The sequence below is a fragment of the Struthio camelus genome, chromosome 18 (assembly GCF_040807025.1).
Source record: "Struthio camelus isolate bStrCam1 chromosome 18, bStrCam1.hap1, whole genome shotgun sequence".
Classification (NCBI taxonomy): domain Eukaryota; kingdom Metazoa; phylum Chordata; class Aves; order Struthioniformes; family Struthionidae; genus Struthio; species Struthio camelus.
Genome location: NC_090959.1, coordinates 12,486,419 through 12,506,244, shown reverse-complemented (window position 1 = coordinate 12,506,244; position 19,826 = coordinate 12,486,419). Strand labels below are relative to the sequence as shown.

At 49.7% G+C, this 19,826-nt stretch overlaps 1 protein-coding gene across 1 annotated transcript; it reads right to left on the bottom strand.

The window, feature by feature from the left end:
* Nucleotides 1–1,301: 1,301 nt before the first annotated feature.
* TFAP2C (transcription factor AP-2 gamma) lies at nt 1,302–11,289 on the bottom strand. Its single transcript, XM_068912372.1, has 7 exons — nt 10,955–11,289; nt 9,301–9,777; nt 9,086–9,137; nt 7,368–7,590; nt 6,534–6,652; nt 5,018–5,159; nt 1,302–3,261 (listed from the first exon to the last, which is right to left on the bottom strand). Exons 1-7 carry the CDS (start codon nt 11,000–11,002, stop codon nt 2,976–2,978), a joined length of 1,347 nt encoding a protein of 448 aa, XP_068768473.1. The 5' UTR covers nt 11,003–11,289; the 3' UTR covers nt 1,302–2,975.
* Nucleotides 11,290–19,826: the final 8,537 nt, after the last annotated feature.

Sequence of the window (19,826 nt, the reverse complement as noted above, 5' to 3'; positions counted from 1 at the left end):
TATCACATTTTCCTTAGATTAATCATTTCAGATGACAAATAAGCTCAGGTCGGAGTTTAACCGTTCTCTTCAGTGAAAGGAGCAGAAGACACTGTTCTTGTTTCATATTGCTAGGACAGCTTAGGAGGTAGCTAAGCCTCAAAATGAGGCATCTAAAATATGCAGTAGAGGAGAAGCATTAAGGTAATGGAAACTCAACATGTCTAATGTTCCAAATATACCACTAGAACCCGAGTCAGTACATTAGACAACTGACTGGCTTTGCTTGAACGCATGCAGGAATAAATGGAAACATCCCTACTTCCTATCCCAAGGGGCTACTATTTCAGAGCCTGGTTTCGTGCATTAATAAAAAGTAAGATTCCATTGTCTGGCAGCTAAAACATCTGACTATCGTACGCTGCAGAAGCGGCCCAGCAGCAGAAACAGCACCCGTCCCCAAAAAACTTCGGCATCTCATTCTCTGAGCAGCAATTGTTCTCATCATACCTACCGTTTTGCTGTACCCATATGATGTATTTTAACAAGTTCTGTTGGTCGTGACAAGTCCTGGCTGCGTTCGTGCCTACAGATGGTCCCAAATGCTTATTGCCCAAACGCTACAATGGGTCTAACAAATGCAAAGACTGGAATTTCACACCTCTCCAGGGGAGGACAGGGACTGGAGGGCAAATCAAAAACCAGGTTTGTTCCAGCTCACCACTGGAATAGCAATTTCATTTGTGTCTTTGAACTTCCCTTTCGTCTCCCTGCACACCTTCAGCAGGTTTGCCTTTATTTTAGGGGAAAAACAATGAAAACAAAAAGAATTTATAAATCAAGTTTTCAGAAATTGTACATATTACTCCATCCCCACATCTCTCAACAAAGCAGCACACCACAGTAATGCTAACCAAACGCTTACTTGTAGCTATGCACGTCCAGCTGATCGTTTGTAACTTTTGCCCTCGCCACAGCCTAGGCAGAGATTTAACGGACGTGGAAATGCCAGCTGCAGAATAACGCCCAGGTTAGTGTCACCGCTGGTTTGTGAAGTGCTTAGAAAAAGTTTCTTTGCAGGAACGCTTGTTCGGCTATTTAGCATCCGGGACACTGAACGCCACTGAAGGCCTCAAATCCATTGTCACCACCACAGCACAAGATGTTTCTGTGCAGTAAATTAGCACAAAAAGCTGTAAATTTCCACAACTCAGTAAAATGAGGCTAAAACCAGATGGGAGATACATTAGCTTTCATATACCAGGATTTTGCAAAGATTAATCATTACAGATGCAGATTCTAATATAGTCAGATTCACTACAGAACAAAGCGGGCAGGATTAATTTTTATTAAAAGGAAGCCTTGAAATTTGTCTTGAGCTGCCTATTTAAACAGGCAGCTAGCATGATAATGACATCTGAGGGGGAAAAAAAAAAGATTCTTGGAGATACATAGCAAGTTTAATTGAAACCATTAGTTTTACTGGCAAACAGCTTCATATTTCTGTTCTGTTAATCTGAACAAAGTGCTGCAATTATGACTCAATACATAATGTCCTCTAGTGCTACTCACCCTACATTCCTCAAGTATAGAAAGAAAACAAAACCGTTTTCGCTTAACAAAACATTCCATGCTTCTATCCAGAATACTTTTATTATATGGTTATCATATACATCAGAATTATAGTGGGAACATTTACAAATATGTAAAGATAGGTCAAAACCTCCATTATTCACATACACACTAACTCACACACTCGTTTCGCATGTCTAGTCAGTTATCAGGTGAATGATGCACAAAATTATTGCTTTGTGAACATACACCTCAGATTAAATCTAATCTTCAGTGGCAAGAATCGAGATTTAAAAAAAAAAAAACAAAAAAAACAAGTCTTAAATACCCTGTATAACATACCTGTGCATAAATCTAAAGATATGTTTAGCTTACCCATTACCTTTGAAATACTTACCAAAATTAAAATTTGAAACCCATTTATAAAAAAAAGTATTAAAAAGTTCACCATTATTTACAAATCCGATTAAATTACACATAAATAAATATTTACATTCAACATACTGCTTCCCTTAATACACATAAAGCCTCCCTGGAAATATTTTTTGGCCTTAATAGGCAAAAACAAAAGTTTAAAAAAAAAAAGTTATGTGCCTATTCTTTCAAGTCCCACCCCCCCAATTTAAAAAACAAGACACAATATAAATATGTGAATAAAGCTGCAATATCCTTAGACACAAAAAAATTCATTTTCTAAAAGCATTTTCATTTTGAACTATTCCTTGTTAAAAAAATATCAAGATAACATCCCACTGCAGCCACCATTACTGCAGTTTTTGAAAGCCTGAATATTTCCATAAAAATAAGCATGTCAAATGCCATCAGATAACTTTTTATCTACCAGGATTTTAGTACTCTCCTATGGTAATTTGAAAATAAAGCAAAGAACAGAATAATCTTACTATTTTCAGGCGTTCATAAAAAAATTTGTAACGTACATAAATCTATATACCATTGTTTAATACTGCTTTATTGTTACTGCTGCATTTAGAGAGAACAAAACCCTGAAATTTTGTCAGATATCAAATAGGCTCCCATCTAAAATCTGCATTTTAAAAACTATACGTGAAGTTGGTCACCACCGGGTACTTAGATGTGGAAAAATCTAAATATATCTCTTTGTATATTTCCATCAAAACCCTCATATAGCACCACTTTTACAGCAAAAGATCTCAATACACTTGTACCAAGTACTTATCTTCTGGTAATTGCTTCCACAGATAAGGGATACTGCAGCTTTTAGAAAGACTTGTCTCATGAATCCAGGGGGAGTGAAGATCCTGAATAAGATGGGGTTTTTGTTCCTCTTTTTCCTCCTTTCTTTAAAAAAAAAAAAAAAAAAAAACAAATTTCTACATTCCCCCCGGCAAGAAGATCCCAGTCTGTGTTTAGGAGGAAGAGTTTGAAGTCTGGTTTCTCTCCTTTTACTTCCTGTGCTTATCCATTTTATCCATGGTTTTGTTGGTTTCTGCGGGGCTCTGGTCGCCAGCGTTCATGTACGTTTTGTCTGCTATTTTTAATGCTTCATTTAGGTAGTTCTGGACGGATGTCATGGCAGCACAGATGGCAGCGCTCCCAAAGCCATGTGTGATCAGGCTAAAATGAGTCAAACAGCCCTGGATGCCAGGGTCCAAGATGGGGCTGGGGCGCGTGTTCCCGAGAGGGGTTCTGTCCTGAGTGAGGAGGTCGGTGAATTCCTTGCAGATCTGCCTGCAAGACACAGAGCCGGCACGCTTTACACCGCCGTGGGCTTTCATGCACACGCAGGCGAGAAACCTCGCAGAAAATCATTTAACACTCAAAAAGAAGAAGGGAAAAAAAGTCCCCAGTATCAAACATTTGGCAGTTCAATACATGGGAACTGCTGAGAGTTTTCAGAAATTCATTACTCCAGCAAAAGCAATAGAGCGGTGTCCTTCATAGTCCAATTTTAAACTTAAAGCTTATTTATTAGTATCAGCTTCTGACAAGCCTTCTGTTTGATCTGCACGTCACACAAACACATCCGCACTCTGCAGAATCGTCTCCCCTTCTCTGGTGTCTGGCTAGCGCTGCATCGTTTGCTCCAGATTTTAAGGAGGGGAGCTGGGGATTTAGGGCTAGTTTCTATGAGAACTTCCACAGCTGCAGTTCAGTGATTTAGAAAGAAATAAGCAGCTGAATAGGAGACTCAGTTCAGCTGTGCGTATTATATGTATGTGCCCTCTTTAACAGAGACCGGGGCCCTGATCCTGCAAACACCAACACATGTGCCTGGCAAAACACGGACGGTTAATAACGCCCAAGCATATGTTGTTTGCGGCTTGCAAACCTGTCCCCTCGATGTGGCTTCGCGTGAGCCGAGCAATCCCAACCGAATCATCGCTTTAGCGGGATTTCTCAGTCACAAACATCTTCTAAAGAGAACGTGACTGGTACTGAGCGCTGATAGCGCTAACCGCGTCAGTGCCGCACCAGAGGTACAGGGTTCAAGTTATGGGGAGGACAGATGGCGTTATGTCTAAGAGACATATTCCTATAAAGTAAGATCTCTTTGCAGGGAGAGCAGGATGCTTGAGCGGGGCAGAGCAGCTGCCGCACGCCTCGTCCGAGCCCGCCCGGGTCAGGGCAACGCTTCCTGCCCCTTTCAAGAGCCCTTCTTTCCTCAGCCCCTCTGCAGAGGGACGGACGGTGCCTTCAGCAGTGAGGAATCGGCCCAACCTCAGCCCCAGCCATCGCGGACCAGAGGCCCAGTTAAACTTGGCTTGGGGAGGCTGGGCAGCAGCAAGCACATCAGCCACCCCTTTAAGGCAAGCAACTGAAAACATGGATTTCCTCCCATGGCCACGGTTTATTTGCACGTACAAGGGTCTGCGGCACAGCGACCCCAAAGCTTCCCCTCTACCTCTCCATCAGCATTTGCAGAAGGCGTTCAATGAAGCACAGGGACTTCTCCTATCTGCCACGGGCTACCCTGAACTGCAGCGATGCTCTTCAGGTATCAGCGCAAAGGGACTATGCGCGCCTCGGGGCTCCTGCTCTGCCCCGGCCGAGGACCGGGCGCTGCTCCTGTCCCCAACAGGGACACGGTGGCGGAGCTCCCCTCGCGCCCAGCGCGCCCGCCAGCAGCGCTCCGGGGCCACCCGCGCGCCGCACCAGGCCTGGGGACGTCCTCCGCTGCTTAGAGATCTCGTTGCCCTGGCACGCGACTTCTTCTTTAGTCTCCCCCCCCCCCCCATGTGAATCGGTTCAGACTGGTTTAGAGTTATCTTACTATTATTATTGGTTCAAACTAAAATAATTGCTGTCATAACTGAATTAAAACCAGAACCGGATCAAAAGAGTAGCTTCACCTCCCCAGTTCAAGTTGCACAAGAAAACGCACGCGACTCTGTACACAACCACAGATACGCAGGGTCAAAACAAAAGCATCTTTGAAAAGAAAAAAAGAAAAAGGGAAAAGAAAAATGCAACCCTCAAAACTTACTTTGCTGCAAGAAGCATATTCTTCCTGTTGGCCATTTCGTTGCGGCCCATGTGCGGTCTAGTTAAATATTCGGCCACTGCTTTGGACGGAAACTCTGTCTCACATACGTAGCCAAAGTCACGAGCAAGATGTACAGCTTCACCTGGCACAGGGAAAAGGGAATGCTTATTAAACGTAATTACATCTATTTATTATAAGGACACCAGGGAATTACACAAGGTACTTTGAATTCTTGAAGTATGCTCTTATTTTTAATATAAACAAACACTGGTATTTTTCCATCATACTATTTGTTACTGGTTTCTAATCAGTAGATATACAGTCTTTCTTTGTAAATTTACATCAAGAAAAAAAAAAATCACTCCTACAAAATATATCTAATTTTCCTTTGTCCTTATACTGGAAATAAAAAAATCTTGCCTCTCTCCAGACAAACTGCACAATGAAGGCTATAACTTATAACTTAGTCTCAAAAAAAAAAAAAAAAGCACTGATATTTTAAAAATTGGTAACTAAACTCCACCCATGTAATAAAGGACTTTTTTTGTTTAATTTATTAATTTATTTTCTAACAACTTTTCCAATAATCTTACAGAAATAACACAGAAAGATGTATAGTTAGGCCACTCTTTCAGCCTGAAAACACTGCCGCGATGAAGAACTGCCAGGCACGATCAGTCCGTGCGCTCCTCTACCATGCGCGTGTCCACGTGCACGCACACAGGCACTCTTCCCTTTCACGTTACTTCTACTCTTTTAACACTAACTTCCAAAAAAGGTTTCTAGTGGAAGTTGGTGTTTTAAGAGACAATGCAGAAGTGCAATAGAAATACAGTATCGTACCATTTTCCCACGTTTAAATTGTTGCTTCTTGTCCTATTAAATTGTACCACTACCAGGAGCTGCCTTAAACAGAACCACATAGCGTAACCACACACAGGCATAAATACACCGATACCCACATCTGTCAAGCTCAGCTAAACTGAGAGAGGGTCTACACAACATGCTGCAGATTAAAGGGGCTCCAGTTTCCTATCAGGAAGTCAAGAGCTATAAATCTCACTTTATATGCTCATTTATTAGGAAAGCTGCTGCGGAGGCCGCTGAGGTAGGGCCAGGCACCGGGGCCGCCTGCCCCCGGACCCGAGCGCTTCCCGGGAGGGAACCCAACCCGCCGACAGGCCGAGTTTCACCCCTTCTGCCTGCCCTGCCGGCACCTTTCCGAAAGGCGGCCGGGAGGAGGAGGGTGCCCAACGGCCGGGCGGAGGGGAGCCGCTCGGGGCTGCCCGAGGCCGAGGGCTGCGACAGCCCGCTGCAAGGGGGAAGGAGGAGCCCCGACCCGCAACGCGGCAGTTACGAGCTGCAGTGTCGCCAACGCGCCCGTTTTTAAAAGAAATAAAATAAAAATGGTGCCTGCTGATGTGCCAGCCTTCCTGTGCTTTGCCTGCAGTATATAAGCTGTACACAAGGAGGGGAAAGCAAAAAAGTTTATTTTTAAGAGACATTCAAGACTGACCTTCCACCAAAGATGTCAATAACGTCACATTTGCAGCTTTCCTTCTACCAGCTGGAAGATTCAAGCCAATTTTATCCAGTTTTTCCCTTAATGATCTGCCACCATTTTTAGATTTGGCTCTGTAATTAGAGGAAAAAAAGGGGCCTTATTTATCTTCAAGGGGACTTTTTTTTTTTTTTTTAAAAGATGAGAAATTCCAGTTGCTGACATTCAGTAAGGTTCTACTGGGGGAAAGATGAAAAACAGGCTCCCTTTTCAAGCGACCTACATTTGAAATAATCTACTACAAACCAGCCAGCATGAAACACAACAGAGGTCAAAAATCAAAAACATTTAAAATTGCAACATCGAAACCAACAGTTGTACAATGATAGCAACCTAAATTAAAATTGTATGCAAAAAGGGATATAGAAAGCATCCTTTTAAATGCTGAGTCAAAAATCAGGAGATTTAATCTAAAATCACTTCCTGGGGAGACAACTTGTCATGGGAACAAGAAAGCTCCATAAGCAACGCTTAGAGCCAGAAAAATCAGACTTTTAGACAGAGTACGAGAGCTGCTGTCAGAACTGTTAATAGCACTTCTCTTGGAAAAGTGGCAGAAGTGCAAAGAAGTTTTATTTCCAAAGCCTATTAGGATTCAGTGTTGTTGGGCTTAAAAAAAATAAAATAAATTAAAAAAATCAGCAGTTGGATAAAAGACTTTGGATCCGCTATTTCTTAGCTCCTCGTTGTGCTAAAATCTGGCGCACACAGGCACGGAGGGGAAAAAATAATAAAACTAGAGATCAGTACCAGTAGACGCACGGAGCGTGGCTGCGGGCCGTAGCCTACCTTCGGAGCACTCCTCCCAGCAGGGAGGCGTTGAGGCATTCGGGGGGCGAAAGCCTTCTCTGAACCTCTGCTACTGTCACTTTGTATTTGGACGTGGAGCTCAGGAGGGAAAGTCTTCCCGGAACAGAGCAAAATACTTCATTGGGGTTTATGACCACTCCGATTAATCCATCTTTCTGGCAGGGCAGACTGAGAGCACTGTTTTTCGTTAAAGAAATGGGACCTGCAGGAGGAAGAGGGAGAGCAGGTATTTTATAAAAGACAAAAATAAATAGGAAGTGGCAAGTGATTTTCCTTTGTGCAAATAAAGAGCAGGAGAGGGGATTTCATTTTGTGCTACATGCTCAGCACTGACTCTCAACCGCTCTGCAGCGCGGCGCTAACTGCAGAGGGAAGGTCCCCACAACTGGCCCTGAACAATAGCTATCTTTTGTCACACTCACTTTCAAGGAGTTGCTGACTGTAATTAAGAATACTCTTAAAAAATAAAATGCACCCCCCTCCAAAAAAAAAGCCATTCTGCATACAGCCCAGTGAAACAGTATGCCACAAGTTAACAAATTCTTACTTATAAGCAGCCTGATACAACTACCGAGTACAAATTAGCATCCCTCAGCTACTGCCAAAACCTCTTCTCGCGCAGGGAGAGGTCTCCTAGCCTCCCACGAGCGCAAGAGGCGGCTTCCAGCTACCACTGCGCCTCACCTCCCTCCCACCCTTGCCAACACGGACACTCGGGAAACCGCCCTGGGAATTGGATCCCAACAAACTCGGATCAGAAAGCGCAACAGAGACAACTGAAGCCCAGAAAAGAACTGAAAGTAAAACTTCAGGTTTAGGTGAACGGGGACAACAAAAGCTTTGCAAAGAAACCAACCACACATCCAGCTTTTCCACCCTTTGTAAATCCACCCAGTCCGGTCGGAAAGGGTTAAGGAGCGAGGCTGGCCTCGCTTCCCGGAGGGGGGAAGACTTTTCAGTGGTGCATCTGACAGCAAAATAATTCTCCCATGAGCTAAATGCAGCAATCAGTGCTCTGACAACACTCCTGCTTTTCCTCAGCTAGCTTATTTGTTTGAAGTCTTTAGAGGAAACTTCCACCGATTTTTTTTTGAAGCACAAATTTGTTTAAAAACAAAAGCAGAAAAAAAAAAACCCTGAACGACTGTACTCTCAAATTGAGTCAATACGCCTCTTGCCTTCCGTAAAGCCTCAACTGCAAAACCATTTCGATTAGGATAACGCCAAACAGGCTTACGCCAGGGAGCTCATTCACTCCTCAAGTGTTTCTTGTAAAGAAGTTGAAGGAAAAAGCAAACTGCCTTCGAGTGCTAGCAACAAAACCAGAAGAGCCCTGTGTCACTCGGCATGCATGAATTCCAGGGCAGCATTAAATTCGGCCCGAGATCCCGGTTTCGATTAAAGGCACACAGAACAGCAAGGGCACCCCTGCGGGGGCCGTCGGAAACGCCCCCCAGGCTTCCCCGTCCAGGATGCCCTGCCATCGGCACCGTTTGCAAACCCAAGGACTTCTCCCACCCAGCACACGATGGGGACGGGGACAGAGGGTCTGGTGCGGGTCTTCCCCTCCGCCCTCCCAATCCTAAAGGATCTTTCTCCTAAGGATTATAAGGCATCAATCCACCTCCGGGCACCACGCACAAATTAAAATTTAACTACTGACAAGGGAAAGTAAACCGTAATGCCAGCTTACTGACCTTTTCTAATGACTGTCTGGTCATGCATTAATAAGTGTTGATCTTCCACGTTCTGGAAAGAGAAAGGGGAGAGAGTTTCGCACCTTGTAAAGTTTTTAGAGGACACGACTCAGGTGGCTCTCGCTAAACCCAGCCCTACCCGTGCTGCCGGGGAGAGCGTCGGTCGATGCAAAGGGAGGGTTTTGCCCCAAGGCTGGGGCGAGCCGAGCGCTTACCTGCACCTCCTCCATCTGGTGAGCCATGTCGTGCAGCCCCAGGTTGTCGGCCAGCGCCGAGGCGTCCAGCCCGTGGCCGTGGGGCAGCAGGAGCTCGGAGCGGCGGTAGGTGTCGCGGCGGCCGCCGGCCGAGCCGCTCTCCAGCGCCGAGAGGTGCGGGACGAGGCCGGGCCGGGCGTGGGGGGCGAGTCCGGCCGCCTCCTGGCTCTGCCGGCCGGGCCAGGCGCTCTGCTGCTGGCTGGGCGGCGGCGGCGGCGGCTGGTGCAGCGGGTTGATGGAGAAGGGGTCGCCCAGGTGGGAGTAGGGGTCGCTGGACTGGGAGTAAGGCAGAGGCTGGTAGGGCGGCGGGAAGTAGGGCGGCTGGAAGTCGGAGGCGCCCGAGTGCGAGAGCGGAGGAGCCGGGCTGTAGAGGTGCTGGCTGACCGCCGAGAGGTGCGGCAGCCGCGGGTTGCCGTTGCTGCTCCCATCGTGCCGGTCCTGCAAGCACAGGGGTGGGGGGAGAGGGCCGGCCGGTCAGCGCGGGCCCCCGCGACGGGGCGGCCCGGCCGGGCTGAGCGAGAGGCGGCGGCGCGGAGGGGCTGGACCGGACGGGGCCGCCCCGCTCCGCGCCCCACCGCCGGGCTCTCTCCGCAGGCGCGGAACTGAGGAAGGCAGCCCCCAAGCGCAGGGAAAGGGCTTACAAACCAGTGCCCGCTCGTCTCGTCCTCCTCACAAATACAACGGCATTACCCGCAGGCTTGCATTAAAAAGTTCTTGGAAGACTCAAAAAAAAAAAAAAGTCACCGACGCAGCCGGGTTTCACCCAAACCTGGGCTGCCGCGGCCGGGAGCGGGAGGCAGGGCGGGCGGAGGGCACCCGGGGGCCGGCGGGGTGCGCGGCTGCCGCCGCGGCCCGGCAGCGAAGGACCGCGTTTCTCCAGCCACGCCGTCCTCGTCCTCCCAAAACTCCGCAGGCAACACTTAAAACGTCTACACCGAGCTGATCCAGGGATTTAGCGAGCTTCTGGCTTCACGGTCATTAAAATAACAAGGCTGGTTAATAAGAGGTGAATGGGGTCCCAATGGAGCGTGAAGCGGGGGCTGCAGCTCATCTGCAGCAGCCAAACACGCAGACCGCGACCGGCGGCGCCCGGCGCGGGGGGAGCGAGAAGCGGGGCGCAGCCCGCGGGGCGGGGGGAGACGTGCCAAGGGCCGCTAGCGGCGGCGCCGAGCACGGGCCGGCTCATCGCAGCGGTGGGCTGCTCCGCGGCCCTCTCCCCGGCGCGCAGGGCCGGCGGCCGGACCGGTCCGACAGGCTGGGCCGCTCGGCACCGCGCTGCGCCCCCGCGCTCGCCCCCCGCCCGGCCGCTCAGCCGCGCTCTTACTCTTCCCACCCGCTCCGCGGGGGCATCCCTCTGCCGTACGGCCGCGGGGGGGGGCACCGGCGTTTGCACTCCGGCTCTTCCTTAAGGAGTTATCGAGAGACTAAAAAAAAAGTGAATTAATAATAATAATAAAAATCGCACCTCCAAAAAAAACGGAGGGGGGGAAGCGGGGTGTTTTCGGGCGGGCGCGGGGGGGGGAGCCGGTGCCGGCTGGCCGCGGCCAGGAGCGGGCAAGGCCGGGCGGCCCCCTCGGCGGCCCCCCACCCCTCCGGCCGCGGCCCCGCCGCTCACCTCGCAGTCCTCTTCGTACTTGACATTATCGGCTAGTTTCCACAACATGGCGTCCAGCGTCCAGACCAGGTGCGCGGGCGGGCGCGGAGAGCGGCGCAGGTCCTCGCCCCGCCACGGGCGGTAAATCCACGTCGGCGCGGGGGAGAGGAGCTGCCGCGCACGGGCCTCAGCGGGCAGGCATGAAGGCTGCGGACGGACTCGTCTCCGCGCTCACTGGTCACTCGGGTTTTTCCCTGCCTAGACGCCCTTAATGGCAATAGTATTATCATAACTCCTCCCCAGGGACGGCTCGGCAGCCGCGGCGCTCCTCACGGGCGGCTCCGCGCCAGCCACTCAGGAGGCAGCGCGCAGCCCCCAAGCCCCTCCTTCCGCGCCGCTCTCCGCGCCCGCGGAGGGGAGGGCGCGGCCTCCTCCCCCCCGCCGCCGCGCTCCTGCGGCCGCGGGGAGTGGGGTCTCGCGTGGGTGCTGCTCCTCTGCCCAGTGCAAAGCAAACGGGTCGAGGCCGCCCCGAAAATTCCCCCCTCCCCCGGCTTGGGGGGGGGGGGCGGCTCGGGGAGCTCGCTCCCCACGCGCGGAGGGGCTGCGCGGCCCCCACCGGCACCGAAACGCACCGCTGCGGCTGCTGCCCGCCCGCGCCGAACAGCCGCACCGCTCCGCGTTGCAAAAGCGAGAAAGTATGAGCGCCAGTATGAAATCAATTTGCATAATTGTCGGGAGTTTGAATTACTGATTACAACTTGTAAGCTACCAATGTTTAAGGTATAATTTACTTAATTATCCGACAAGATTATTGCAGTTGTGTCGAATCCGTCTTAGGTAAAGCAGACGTGATTGAGCGTCCCGATTCGAGGCGGTGTGAATTGTGCCACTGGTTCATCGTGTTAGGGCTTTTTTTTTTTTTTTTTAAACGAAAATCCAATCGGTCTAATCTTTTTCGCGCGAATTTGGCGCTGGGGAAGCAGGTGGGAAGTGAGACAGGCGTTTGTGGACGCTGTAAGCACACTTTCATCTAAGCTTAGAAAATACTGCCCTGCAAAATTGCTACCTTTCTGCAGGCATTTGATCTATGCAGTTACGTGCGTCAGACAAAATGAACATCGTTTTCAAAAGCAACGACTTCTCCCAGTGTTTTAAGGTGCATCCGGATCACTGCTCATTTACATGAGAGGAGCAAGTGTTTGTTTATTGTGGCAGGGACAAAAGATGACCCTGGACAGTGCTGGCTGCGGAGATCTCCACGGCTATCTCTGAGCCCGCGGACGAGCCGCTCGGGAGCTGTTACTGAAGGCCCGAGATAGACCCACGTCTCAAGATTTAAACCAGTTCACAGCTTCCCTTACTTTTTTCCTAAGGATCAGGGAAGGAGGAGAGGGGGGAAAAAAAAAACCCTCAAGCCGAATAAATGAAGGATCTAAAAATAAAAACGAGGAGGATAGTGGTGCTGGAACTAACTGTTGGAGGTGTTATCTGCCTTATCTAACATGCAGGTGCTGATGTGCAGCACTTGCATTAAGCCCCATCAGCAGGGACTCCGCATTATCATTTTTGGTGGAGTCTCTATTTATTTTTTTAAACGACGGTGTTTTTCTTCCAGGGATGTTTCTTTGAAATGCAGTTCGCGACGATTAATAGCAAGTGTGCTCGCGCTGCTCCTGGCGTCATTAAGACTAGGAATCTAAATAATAAAAGACAGGGGGAGCTTAAAGTTCATTTGTATTAAAGGGACAAGATGGATTTAAAAAGAAACGAGGAAAGGAACCGTCGAGCTTCTCAGGTTTGGGATCAGTTCACCTTCTTTCAAGGGACCCTGCATCGTAGTAATTCTGGTCATTTTTATCATAACCTCAGAAGCCTGATTTTCTTTTTACTCAGAAACGTCACACTAAAGGATGATCCTGATTTTTTCATTCTTTAGAATTTTTCAAGGTCTCAACATCTTCATTTTGTTTATTTTGGTGGCCAAAAGCAAAAAGTTGAATTCAGTTCCCTCCTATTTATTTGATAAATTAACCAAAAAAAGTGGAAGAGGATGAAGCATTTAGAAGAAATTATCCAAACAAGAGGCTCGAAATAGCCGCTTATCTTCCTAGAAAACAAACCAATCTCTGCAAGCAGAGAAAAGGCTAGTTAGGGCGAAGTCTAAGGCAAGCTTTCTAAAACATCCACTTGCTCCTCGATCTCTATACTCGCAGAACCGACGGTTCCCAGGGAAAGGCGCTCGCGCTTGGACTCCGCGGGGCGCTGCGTAAGGAAGCGGCTGCCGGGGTTTGCCGTGCCCCGGCCCCCGAGCGGAGCTGCCTGCGCGCCCCGGCCGCCGCCGCGCAGGTGCCGCCGCCCGGGGCCGCCCCGACGGCCTGCGCCGGGCCGCGGAGGAGCGAGGCTGCTGCCCGCCGCGGCGCTCCCCTGCCATCCCCAGGGCCACTGCAGAGCCGTCGAGGGATGCTTTGACTAAACGCCAACGCAAACGGCCAGAGAACTGGGCAAATCCTCACCTTCTCGGGCCTTTCCGAGGTGGGGGCGGGGGGTAACGCTTTCTGAAATTCTCTCCGAGGCGCGGCTTTCTGCAGTCCTGCACATCCATAACGCGACCACAACTCTGCCAGACCTCGGCCAGGCAGGTCCAGGTAGCCGGCCAGGCGTCGCCACCACCTGCAGCAGGACCCGGGTGTCCCCCTCCTGCGCTTGGCCAAACTCTCCCGATCGAAACTCTCCCTTTGCAGGAGATCCCGGGCTCAGGAAAGGCGAAGGAGCAGGTAACAAGGGCTTGGCAAGGGCACGGCCCCTTCCAGGACATCCCACCAGAGAGCCGGTCGGAGCTGTGCAGGAACCGAGTAGCAGCCAGGGGGGTGGCTGCTGACAGGTGGCAGCTTTATTCACTTACGTTTTTTTAAAATTGGCGCCCGTACTTTGGGGGCATCACCTGCTTCCAAGAGAAACGCTTGCTTCCCGCAAGTTTCGTGCCCCCCGCACGCACGTCTCTTTTTACGAGGATGCAGTTTCCTATATGGGGCTGTAAAGCATCCCCAGGTGTGAACGCTCTCCTAGGAGGGGAGCCAAAGCCTACTGCTGAGCCTCTGTCACATTCAGTAGTTTTCCTATTTGGCAGCAATTAAAAGAGAGCTTGGGGATGCTAATTTGTTACATCCCTCTTCCTCTTAAAATTATTTAAACATATACATATCTGTATCAGTAATGAGACGGCAGCAACCTGTCTGGATTTTCGCCTCGGCTCCTGCAGAGCTTTGCAAAGGGAGCTGCTGGCCCCGCTGCCTGGCAGCCCCGGGACACTTTCCGTGCAACTTCCACACCAAGCACGCGACGAGGAGCGGGAAAGCGGGGTGCCCTCCCCTAGCTCGCCGCCTCCCCGCGACGGGCAGCAGAGCCAGCCGGGGCGGCGGCGGGGCGCGCGGAGCCCCCGCGGGCCGGGGCCGGGGCCGCTCCCCGTGCCCGGGTACCTACTTGCCAGTCGATCCTGCCCAGCAGAGCCATGAGCCGCGCGGAGCCGGCAGCTCCCGCCGCCTCCGCCTCGGCCGCCGCGTACACCTGGGCGCGGGAGGAGCGCGCCTGCGCGCCGGCCCCCGGCGCGGCCCCGCTGCGCGCACGGCGGAGCGCTACCAGGCTTAAAGGAGAGAAAAAAAAATCCGCTCCCGAGGGCCGCGCGGGGTTTTCCGCGCCGGGCTGCCAGCACTGATTTTTTTTATTCTCTTTTACGGCCTTTTTTTGTTGTTGTTTCCCGCTGCTGGATGCGGATTCCGCCGGGGCGTAGCCGAGCGGGGACGTTTTAAGGAAGTTTTGCCGCCGAGCGGCCGCTTTACCGCGCCCGCGGCGGGGCGGGGGGGGGGGTGTTATTCGCCGTGGCAGCTCGCACCGCTGCCCGCTGGAAGGGGAGAGCATCCCTGACCCACGGGGCGTCCCGGGGAGCCTCTTCCTCGCCCCCCCGCCCCGGGGGAGGGCAGCGGCCGTCCCAGGGAGGCGCTTGGCTTAATTGCACCGTCCCGGCGGCGGCCCGCACTCTCCCTCCTCCTCCCGCACCCCCGGGGTGGGGGCGGCCCTGGCACCTCCCGCCGCCCCTCGAGGCCCCGGACTGCCGGCCGGGGAGGTGAAGCCACCGAGGAGCCAGCGGCGACGCGCCGTCGAGCGCTGCTCGCCAGCCCCGCTCCCGGTATCGCTCCCGGCCCCGCTTCTGCAGGAGGCGAGGGGGAAGTGTGCCTGCAACCCGTGTACTTTTTTCCCTAGCCTATTAATTTTCTTAATAAATACAACTCTAGCTATGTTTCCTTGCTGCTCGTTCCTGATGGAGACGGAGAGACAGTGTCCCCTGGCAGTAGCGTGCGGTGAGCCCGCAGCAGAAAGGGTGTGTTGTTTAGCAGTTCACGGGAATGAGCACAAGACTTTGACACGGGGCTCTCTCAGGCCCTAGGTCAGATGCTTCATGGCAGGAGGCAGAGGCTCAGCAGCGACGTGCAGCTGCCTCGGGCTCCAGCAAGGAGCATCTCTGGCTTTCGCTCACAACGTCCGCTGGGCTGGATGGTCGTGGCAGGAGAGCGATACCTGTGAGGGAGCTAGCCCAAGCTCTCCTGCAGCCACAGTACAGGACAGGAGTTGGAAAGACCTGAATTTTCAGCCTGTCTGCCTCTTAGGACAGGGGTTGACCATGTGGCACTGCATCTGTATTTATCTCAGTCTCCTCATCCATAACATGATGGTAGTAATCCCTGTGCTGGGTAGGGCTGGGCTCTGTTGGGTGAGACCAAGGAAGAGGTGGGTGGCATGGTCCCCTAGACCCCTGTAGCTCTACCTGATGATCCCGAGACACCTCCTCAGCGCTGTGACACTGTGCCCGCAGTGATCCTCTGATTTTTATATTCCCTCCATTTCATTTCCAGTGGGAGCAGCAATGGGATGAACTTCATTGCTATTAGCCAGAATTTTGCTTCAAAGGAAGCTGTTGCTGGACTATGTGTCTAATAAAACCCAGTTCATTAGCACAGGAAGCAGACTCCGCATCAAAAAACACAATCAAAAACCAAAAACACAGTCAAAACACCACAACGCTAAATGTGAAATCAGAATTCATGTATTCAGTTAGGCTCTTTTCTGAAAGCAAAAAGATAAACTCTTGGCACAAATTCATACTTTAAAAAATATAGCCTTGATGGATCACACAGGCTATGGATGTATCCTACATGGATCTTACAGCTAGTTCCATATACTACAATCAGAGTAAAAGCTGCAGTACCAAAAAAGGGAGAAATCCACAGGCTAAAATGACAGAAAAGCAAATATTTCATATGCAGGCATAGAAGTGAGCTCTAAAAACATTGCTCAGCCCAGTTCAGGCTGAAGCTAATATAAGTCTTTCAGCATCAGCCTCCTAATTCTTTTGCTCTTTTAGAAGAAGAAGAGTGCACCATCCCTATATTGAGCTGCACTTGTACTGTAGCAACATCTTTCATTAGAAACTCTTTTTATCCATTCCTCTGCTTTCATAGCACATACAGCCAAATGGTAACTTAAACAATGCACCATGTTTTAAGAAAAAAACTGCCGGGGAACTACCATGGCTGCTTCGGGAAGGTTTCTCCACTGACAGAGTGATGGGTCCAGGAACAGTCTTTTCCACCTCAGCCTTGAGAAGTCCTGCAGTGTGCTCACCTTCAGGGAATCTTATCCAACAAGTGTTTTTTTTTTTTTAAACTATCTTCTTCTGCATGCATGCATATGCACACACACACACACACACACACACACACACACGCACGCACACACACACACACATATACATGCATCAGGTTTAAAATCCTAACAAAGAAATTATCTGAACATTTACTTTCAAAGATGATTTTGAACATAATGTAAAGGAATTTAGAAGAGATGCAGATAGTACCTATAGAATAACAAAGAAACCTACAGAACGGTGAGATACCTTTTTTCTAATCACCTTTCATTCTTCAGTCATGTCAAAGGCATGATGAAATCAGAAAACTGACCTCAATGTCAAGAAAATGGGTCATGTGCATTGAAGTTGAGGATTTTCCCTGTAGGCAACTGAAGTAAATAAAGAAAATAAAATCACTTACTCTTTTACTTCCATAGTCCAGTTTCTTGAAAACTTGTAATCTCTCTAAATAGCCAATCTTCCTTAGAGTCTTCCATCAAACCTTTGCTGGACAAAATCTGAAAGGTATCACATATGGGGGAAAAAGCTTGGAAGAAAAAAAAAACATTTAGCGATAAATACAAAATCCCCAAACTCTTTGACCTTTTTATCACTTAGCAAGCAAAGACGAGCACAAGAACATTGTTTTTCCTTGCATGGTACCTTTAATAGATTACCACAGATGTTTGCTTAATTGCGATGCATTGGAAAAACACAGTTTTTGGTGGCACCGTTCTTCTTCCTTTGTAATCTTGCTCCATTAGTGATACACTGGTGAGCTGCAATGCTCTTAAATGGCAAGAAGAAGCAGAGCTGTATGAAAAAAATAATGTTTTGCACTGCTGGCAAAAATTACATCAGTCAAAACTCTACACCTAATGCACTCTGTCATTTATAATCACACTAATAAGGCAACAGTGAATGGCTGTCAGCATTATAAAATATCAGGTGCTAGCAAAATCCTCCAAATTCTTCCAAACCTGCTCCAAGCCGCATTCTCAAGAACCTGATTTTGCAGGTGTATCTGCAGAGACAGAGGTCCATTGATAACGTTGCACAGTTATGCTAACAAATATATTTAAGATCTGGGTTTTTTTATAACTCCATTTTTCCATGCAAAATTATTTGCCTAGCTTGATGAAGCACTGTTGCTGCAAAGGCACAGAGGAGATTCTCAGGAGTGCAAGAATTCACACTACTTAGAAATCTACTATCTACGATCCCTGAATTGCATGCAAATGAGATCACAGAAGGGCACAGACTTGGGATGCTCAGATGATTCTCCCTGCACTGATAACCTGCACTCTTTAATATTCAGTAATAAACTGGAGGCAATACATTCCAGGGTGCTTCAGTTCAAATCTGAATTCAGGCATTCCTTCAGATATCCTCGTTTCTAGGCTTAAAACTTTTTTTCTGTCACTCTCCTTTCCTCTCCATCTGCACACACGCTCACATGCTCCGGGATTTCCCAGCATTGCTATTATCAACACAGGTGTGCACAGGAACATTACCGCAGTCAGGTGTACATGGTATGGCTCGCCCTGCCTGACCCCTCACTCTCTATTTGCCTATGTTAAATTTTCATCTGCTGCAGCAGTGAAAACTGCCCAGAAAAATCAGCCTCGAGAAGCTTAAGTACAGAGGTATTTGCAGCCTTCAATATAGCAGCTTCAGGAAAGAGCTGAGTGTTGCCATCTTGTTGGGATTTAGGAGCCATAGTGCAGCCGCCGCTGGACAATACAGTAAATCTAGCTTTAAATGTCATACTACTAGTACAAAAATGCATTACTGGAAAGCGCTAAAGTGCTATAAAGTCATATCTAGCATTTATACATTCTAGCATAAATATATCAAAGAAGAGGCTGACACGTTAACTTGGTACCACTGGTTTTACGCTGCATAAGCCGCCATTTGCCCTCACCATTGCCAGACGCTGTTGATCACCCTGTAGCCAACACAAACTCACAGCAAAGGTGATTCCAAAGCTGAACGTAACTACGTACTTTGGCTAATTCAGCAGAAAGGCTCACACCTGATCTAAATCATATTTGTACTGTTGGATGACCCTGGAAGCACGGCCTCGGAGAGCCACTGAGGGAAGCCTACAAGGGACCGTGCGTGGGCAGCAGAGCTGCGTCCTGTCTCCAGGGACAGGAAAGTTTTGCTTCAGGGAATCATGGGGCAAGGGTCCATCGAGGAACAAGGAGGAGCTCTGAGAGCAGCAAAGATGGTTCTCATAACCGAGAGTCATATCAGCACAAGGTGGATGGTTGCTTTTCAAAGCCAGGTCTGATGCTTAGAGGAGGAGAGCAAGGCCACCACTTCCTTGTGCTGCATCACATTAGAACTGAAAACAATCAGAGCAGTGAAACGAAACCAGCTCAGCTGAATGGATGCAAATCGAGCATCAGACATGGGCTCAAACCAGGTCACGCTGCACCCATGCAAATTGTGGGTTACCCCACAGCACACCGCGTCGACACGTAGGGTGTGTGCTGGTGCACTGCCAGAATGACCTGAACCTCCAGATTCAGTCCATGCTGCTAGGCACTGCCTGCTCCAAACAGGAGGCTGACAAACTCTCCCGTGCAGGCGCGGCTAGGCTATCCAGGAGTCCCCCCACCGACTGCCAAATGTGTCTCTGTTTGGAGACTTTGCCCATGCAGCTAAACGACAGTCACAGGGAGAAGAGTAGCCCAAGGGGAGATTTGCCAATATAGCGAGACCGATAAAGCACTCTTCTTGTGTAAACACAGAATACACCAGCTAAAGTGCTCTTCTGTCAGCATAGCTTATCCCAACATAACTTTGCCAAAGGAAGCCTTGCTTGTGTTTCAACAGGACCGTAAATCTGCTTGTAGCGTGGTTAGTAGCAGCTCAGAGCAACATCGCCGCAAACAGCACAAATCTCTTCACTAGTTCAAGTTTGCTCCAGTGTTTCTAAGGCACTGCTTTGCTCTGGCTAGGCAGGTATTGCATGTCCTTTGCTAGCCAGCCATGAAGCCAATGTAGCTACCACAGCACTCAGACAAACACAGCCATGAGACCAGAGCACACCAGAGACCCCAGCTCCCTGGGATGACCTGGACTCCTGCTCGTGCCCAGAGAACCAGCTGCCACTTATGCCTGTGCCTTTTTCCAGCAAAGAAAGCCAAACCTCATCAGCCTCGCTGTGCCTTCCAAAGTCTGAACCTGGCCTTGCTTGATAAT